Below are 7,235 nucleotides of genomic sequence, written 5' to 3' on the forward strand. Positions count from 1 at the left end.
AGAGAGAGAGAGAGAGAGAGAAAAGGCTCTTAATGAAATCAATAAGCTTTCACTGAGGAAAAAAAGGAGTCATGTGCCTTCATTTTCATGTGAACAAGCAACCTGGCAACTCTTGTTTCTTTCCTAAAGGAGAAAGAGCATTTCAAGACTTGCTTTGACTACAAAACAAAATTGACAATGGCTGTCAGTTTATTTCATACCTGTCTTATTCTATTGCTCATTAAGTCATCAAAAACTGCTACTGTAATTTCTGCTTTTCAACAACAAAATGTGCTGAAAGCCTCTACAGGGAACTGTGCGCCCAGCAGAAAATGTGCTCTGTAAGGCAGACAGCCGGGATTTCAAGCAGGCGGGCGGGTGAGGTAAAATGTTGAATCACTGCAGCCACTTGATAAAGACAAGAAATGTCACATCCAGCTGAGCCCTGCGCTGTATCCCACTGACAGGGGACAGAGAGAGTGCAGCAGCTTGGCCTCTGTCGGCTGGTTATCTAGGATAACAACAACACTTTTCTTCCCTCACAGCTGCAACATTAAACAGTGAACTCATTCAGTTTCAAACAGACTCAAAATGCTGAGTACCATCACACAAAACTTTTTGTATTTTAATACCAAAAAAAAAAAAATAAACTGTTTGCAGATAATCAAACAAATATAAGAAAAGTGAGAAAAGTATAAAAATGAAGTCTCTTACCCATCCTCTTCTCCATCTACAGCCTTGAGACCAGCTGGTGCTGTTAAGGCACTGGCGGTGGCAGCGTTGCCCTCAGTTTCCTGACCATGGCCAGTGTTGGATCCAGCCTCTCCTCCAGACAGCTTGGGCAGCCCCAACAAACCCGATTGATGCTGGAGGAGCAGCCGCTGGGCATCCTGCAGCTGAGTGGTGGTGAAGCTCGGCAGACTGGCATACAGGGCGCTGGCCTGTGCAGCGTGAGCCAGGGCCTGGGCACTGCTGTGGTCATGGGTCAAGCTCACAGAAGACGGCTGGCTATGGGGAACTCCCTGCGGGGGCATTCGAGCAGTATTCCCAGTGTTGTGAGTTTGGGGTTGGGCCTGGTGATCGCTCTGAGGGTTGGGGGGGGGCACACTTTGTGCAGACGCCTGGCTCTGGTGGGCTGCAGTTGGCAGCTGGGTGCTCAGCCCTTGGTTTTGGATTTGTGTTGGGAGTGACTGCGGCTTTTGCTGCTGGCAATCCAAATGGCCTGGATGGCTCTGAGGCTGCTGGCCAACACCTGCTACCCCGACATGAGAGGGCATATTAGAGGTGGTAGACTGAAGAGCGTGGGGCTGCTGAGGACCTCCCATCATATGGCAGGCTCCGTTAGCCATCCCAGCAGATGTGGATCCAGCTTGGTTGGACAAAGGCTGGGAAGCAGCAGCAGAATGAGGGATGCTTTGCTGCGGCTGTGTGTACTCAGGTGGCCTCATTGACATCGTGGGTGCTTGAGGGGCAGCAGCTGGCTGTTGTGGTAGGGTGGCGTAACCCAACTTCTGCTGCTGAACACCTACTGGGGGTTGATTAGCAACTGCCTGGGCATATGTGAGCTGCTGCTGGGGCACAGCAGTGAGTCCCATGGTGGTCTGGTGACTCGGCATGGATGGAGGCTGATGAATGTTTGTAGGTGCCGAGGGGGCCGCAGTAGTTTTATCATGCTGTTGGGGTTGGGTGTGAGATACTCCCATGCTTAAACCGCTGGGGAGGATTCCTTGAAAGCCCTGAGGAGGGGAGTTGTAATCCTGTGCATGCTGTGGTCCACCAACATCTCCACTGCACACATTCTCGACATAATGGCTCAATGTACTCATAGTACTACTCACAGAACTCCCACTTGTGCTTTCTCTCTCCGACCCCCCAGCAAAGCTCTCAGAGACAAACTGCCGTATGCTGTGGGACCCAGGGTCAGAAGAAGAAGAGGGGGCAGGAGCTGGGGTCTCCTTATCATAGAAATCAGTGCAAGTCCATCTGCCCTTTTTGAAGGGCTCAGAGCTAGAGTCCAGCTTCACCACTCTAAAGCGAGAGCTTGTGGTGGTGGCCACCACAGGGGCCGCAGGAACAGATGATACAGGAGCTGTGGTCGCAGCTGTAGCAGTTGCACTCACAGGCTGCTGCACAGCTGATCCAACTCTTCCATGGAGCCCGCTGGGGAGCCCTACGCCTCCAGTGGCACTCACAGCAACAGTAGTTGTAGCAGTCATAGCAATGTTGGAGTTTAAGTTTTGGTGTTGCTGGATCATGCTAGCGGGGGCCATAAGGTTGCTCCCAGCTGGAGCAGCAGCACTTCCTCCTCCACTCCCTCCACTGCTGCTCATCACATTGAGAGGATAGCCGCCACTGCTAGTGCTAGCACTCGTGCTGATCCCCCCTCTCACAGGCACGTTGGCAGAGCTCAACATATTCACATTACTAACACTGCTGGTCTGGGGATTAACTATGCTAACTGTATTGCCAGCAGCAGAGCTGTGCATTCCAGGGATAGATCCCGGGACTGCAGTCCCCGTAGGCTGAGTGGGGATACTTGAAGGAACAGCCTGGGAAACACTCTCTTGAGGGCCGCCCATATTAGAAGGCATTTTCTGAGTGACACAAGGTAAAGCTCCAGAGGTGAGACCAGACGGGGTGCTCCCGGAGCCAGAGGACAGAGGGTAGACCTGGGCATGGTTAGGATGTGGAGGATGTTGATGGTGTACAGTCCCATTCACCATGGCTCCACCGTGCTGCTTTTGTGCCTGGTTCAAGGTGTGGGGGTGTGAAGGCTGATTTGGAGAGACCGCTCCAGGGGTCTCCGCCTCATGGAAATTATTCAACGTCTCCTCTGAGGAGCTTCTCTCCGCTCCAACTACATCATTAGCTCGGGAGAGGGACACATCCAGAATCTCAGAAGATGACAGATCCTCAGTGTGGGACTCATCCAGGTCGTCGTAGCTCTCAGTATCCTCTGCAATGCTGTTATTGGTACTAACAGATACCTGTGCTGGAGTCACACTTGTGATCTGGAAACCACTCTTCTTCTTTATCTGAGCTCCAGTGGACTGTGTGGGCTGGGGCTGGGAGAGCAGATTTAGGCTGTGGGGGGGAGGAGGATGATGGGGACCCGGGGAGGATGAGCCAGCAGGAGGTTGAATCAACAGGGAGGGCGGGTAGTCATCGGCTGGTACGTGGCTGTTATTAACCACCGGGTTAGCTGATGTTGACAGCCCAGGGCCGCTCCCGCTGCCAGTGTTGCTCCCCCTTCTGTGAAAGACAGCCTGATGCGCCATCTTTCTAACACTGCCAGAGTCTCCTGCAGGGTCCGGATGATGCATTTCGAGAAGATCCGGGCGGTAGTTGGTCTCTGACAGTATGCAATAAGGCTGCAGCTCGTTAAAGGCGCCGTTTTGACAAAACTACGCTCAACAGACAAACGACCAAAAAATTATCTAGAAAAAAACAATAGATATTTCAACGAAGTGCGCAGATATGAGGCAAAAGTTGTGCCGATATTTACACCCTTGTCTTCTTTCACTCGCTTCGGCGTTATCCTAGCGAGGCAAAAGAAGCTAGTGGCCGCTAGCGTCAGCTGATGCCAGTTCGCCGGTTAACTACCCGAGTTGTCCGTCTGCGTCTTTGTTAAACACAAGCTAACATTTCTGTATGTTTTGTTGAAGAGAAAAAGACGCCACGCTGCAATGAACACAAAAAGCGGGCAAAAAAAGCTGCTGAGTAAGTTAGCGTTATATTAAAAGCTAGCTAGCTGCCACTCTCCATCACCGGCTAGCTAAACACAAACTCGGCTGTTTAAACTGCTGGTTTTATTATTCTTATTCTTTTAACAAGAGGAAACGAAGCGAAAGAGAGCCACCTTTAATCCGCAGCACGAAGCTTTAAAAGGCGAAACACTTCTAATAAAAGCGCCGTAGACGGGTTAAATCCATTCCTCTGGTTCCTCGTTTGGGTTTTGCTGTATCACTGGTCCTCCCCGGCGGTAGCGTCGTTCAGTATGGAGCCTCCCGCACCGCTGCCGTGGTTTGCGCTGTCTGTGACGGGGCCGGAGGGGAGGGGTGCGCAGTAATATGGCGACCGCGCATGGCCGCTGCTGCCAGACATAAAGCAGTCTGGGAGAGGCGGCCACGAGCTCACGTCAATATCCACGAAGCGTGCCGGAAAGTGCCGAGCCCAGCCGCTCCCTCCGAAAACCAGTTTAGGGCTATCACAATAGGTTTTGTTGGTCTTTTTGAACCAGAGGAAATCAGTATGGAGTCATTATAGTTTTGTAGTTTCTCATTACTTTAAAAGTTTATTCAATTTTGAGTTTTTTGTTTTTCATTCAGTTTAGTTTCGGTTAGTTTTCAGATCGGATTTTCTTGTTTTTTTATTTTTATTCTATGGAGGGTACAGAGAGTACACGTTTTTACAATAAAAATAACTTTTACAAAGTCTTATAGACATCCAAAGTTTCAATTAACATCAACAGTCTTATCAGACAAGTTATAATAACATTTTATACCAAACTAACATATTAAACTAAGCTAATTTCCTTTTTGTTTTTATAGTTTTCCAAGTTCACACAATTATTTCAGTTAGGTTTTATTTTGTTTTAGAATTAGAATCAGAGAAACTTTATTAAGCCCAGAAGGAAATTGAGTTGTCATAGCAGCATACATAAAACAGACGATAAACCAGTCTTATAAAAAGTGGAAGTAGCATACACCAATGATACACTCTAATAACCTTAGTCAAAAGATCCAGTATGGCTCACTCTAATATTCTTTGTAGAGTGGAAAAACCTGCAGGAAATACTCCAGTTTTATAAATAAAATGCATTACAGTTTCTGACACAGGGGATGCCAACATAACACAGGAGTGAAAATGGAAGTAAATTTAAACATATTTCTAAATCAAGGCAAGTTGTTTGAATTACAAAAACACAAAATACTCTTCTTTAGTTGAAAAAAAAGTATTTAGACCCTTAACTGAAAATCAACATCCACCGTAAGTGATGGATTACATACCTGTGGAGGTAAAGAGATGTCTAGGAGAGAGGGCAAGGGACTTTTTCACCAGACTAAATCCTAGAGAGAGAGTGTCTGTGAAGAATGGAGCAGAAGTGTGCTGGTACTAGTTTTCAAGAACAAGGGTGATGTGAAGAGCTGCTGAGCCATACCATAAAGCTATGGAGGAGATCAGGAAGGAGTCTTTGTGGACTATAATATTTGCAGATGATGTTGTGGTCTTAGTGCAAGCAGGGAACAGGTGAGAGAGAGTCCAGAGAGGTGGAGGTATGCTCTGGAGAGGAGAGGAATGAAAGTGAGAAAAAGCAAGACAGTATGTGAGTGAGTTTTAGTAAGATCTGCTATGATGTATCTCTTGGAGACGGTGGAAGTAACAAAAATACTTTTTGGGGGGACGTATAATAACTCAGTTACCTACATTAATACTAGTTTAAAGAGAGACATTCGTTAAAAACAAAGGCTTGCAGTTTCAGCCACTAACTTGAAAACAATACAATGATAAACTAAATAATATAAACCTGAATTCTGTGTAATGATTAATTTTATGTCTATTTTAACGTACAGGGGAAAATCCATCCATCCATCCATCTTCATCCGCTTTATCCGAGGCCGGGTCGCGGGGGCAGCAGCCTAAGCAGAGAAGCCCAGACCTCCCTCTCCCCAGCCACCTCCTCCAGCTTATCCGGGGAACACCAAGGCGTTCCCAGGCCAGAGATATAATCTCTCCAGCGTGTCCTGGGTCTGCCCTGGGCCTCCTCCCGGTGGGACATGCGAACACTCACCCAGGAGGCATCCTTGTCAGATGCCCGAACCACCTCAACTGGCTCCTTTCGATGTGGAGGAGCAGCGGCTCTACTCTGAGCCCCTCCCGGATGGCCGAACTTCTCACCCTATCTCTAAGGGAGAGGCCAGCCACCCTTCGGAGGAAGCTCATTTCTGCCGCTTGTATCCGCGATCTCGTTCTTTCGGTCTACAGCTCGTGGCCATAGGTGAGGGTAGGGACGTAGATCGACCGGTAAATTGAGAGCTTCGCTTTTACACTCAGCTCCCTCTTCACCACGACGGACCGGTGCAGCGTCCGCATCACTGCAGCCGCAGCACCAATCCGTCTGTCGATCTCCGGCTCCCTTCTCCCATCACTCGCGAACAAGACCCCGAGATACTTGAACGGGAAAATGATAAGTAATTACATTGTTAGGTAATCATGTTTCCCTTTTATTGTACTCATTTAAAGAAAAATCTGATTTATTTTGACAGTGAAAAATACTGAAAAGAAGAGGAAAAATGATGGAGGGTGTAAACATTTATTGTGGTATGAGCAAAACATCCCTACAGCAGTGTTTGTGAAACAAAGGTAGACAGAGAGCTGCTAGATCTCTCTGCAGACACAGGTGTCAACCACACTGAAGGATTATTCTACGCGCAGGTGCTGTTTGGGGCCTCTCTCGCCCTCACTCTCTCCCTTTTAAACACAGGAGAGAGAGAAATGTACACATTTGTTGGTTGGTAATGTTGCCACAGCAGGTCAACGAACTCTGGTCTCAAACTCGAGCTTCTCTATTTTCTGTGTTCTGGTGTTTTCTGTTCATCACTGGATATACAGAACCAGTTCTAGCTCTTCTCAATCAATCTCTTCTTTTCTCTTGTCTTTGCGCTGAAAAGTTTAAATAATATGTTAAATTCAATTAATAAAGGCATAGAATTACAGTGCATATGTTTATTTTGCATGTAATTTGATCATCATAAGCATGCTTTAAGGGAAATTGCATTTCTTTCACATCTAACCAGAGGTCAGAGTTCATGATCCACACAGGTAGATGCTCTAAACATGACCCAGGTTTCAAATAATGAGGTCAGCATATGTGCATATGTTTGTGTTGAGCAGCCAGTCACAAGGAATTTGGGTTAAAGCAGTGGCTTTCAAACTGTGGGGTGGGACACTGCCACTGTAGGTTGGACGAAGAGTTAAAATATGGAGAGAGCAAAGTCGAATGATGTTGATGCTGACATGTGGATTATATCTTTTTAAAAAAGGGTCATAATTGGGGGAAACAGTGGTGTTAAAATTAATGCTGGTGGTTAGAGAACCACTAGATTAACTCAGAATACAGAAGATAAATTGACTGATTGCATCAATATACAGAGCAAATAATTGACTTGAACTGTGAATCATGTAAGAGTAAAAATACTGGAAAAAACCACAATAGGTCCCCATGTAAGAAAAAATAGATGTCTTGTAGAGTTTGA

General features: G+C 47.0%; 1 protein-coding gene across 1 annotated transcript; it reads right to left on the bottom strand.

Annotated features, from left to right (window-relative positions):
* Positions 1 to 303: 303 nt before the first annotated feature.
* On the bottom strand, positions 304 to 4,046 carry LOC120433616 (TSC22 domain family protein 1-like). Its single transcript, XM_039600143.1, has 2 exons — positions 694 to 4,046; positions 304 to 524 (listed from the first exon to the last, which is right to left on the bottom strand). The coding sequence occupies exons 1-2, from the start codon at positions 3,300 to 3,302 to the stop codon at positions 491 to 493; spliced, it is 2,643 nt and encodes an 880-aa protein (XP_039456077.1). The 5' UTR covers positions 3,303 to 4,046; the 3' UTR covers positions 304 to 490.
* Between the last annotated feature and the right edge of the window lie 3,189 nt (positions 4,047 to 7,235).

The sequence above is a fragment of the Oreochromis aureus genome, linkage group 16, assembly GCF_013358895.1.
Source record: "Oreochromis aureus strain Israel breed Guangdong linkage group 16, ZZ_aureus, whole genome shotgun sequence".
Taxonomy (NCBI): Eukaryota; Metazoa; Chordata; class Actinopteri; order Cichliformes; family Cichlidae; genus Oreochromis; species Oreochromis aureus.

Coding starts and splice junctions, on each gene's coding strand:
- LOC120433616 (XM_039600143.1), bottom strand. CDS start 3,302: ATGCATCATCCGGACCCTGCAGGAGACTCTGGCAGTGTTAGAAAGATG. Junction 525..693: donor GTAGATGGAGAAGAGGATGG/GTAAGAGACTTC, acceptor TTAATGTTGCAG/CTGTGAGGGAAGAAAAGTGT.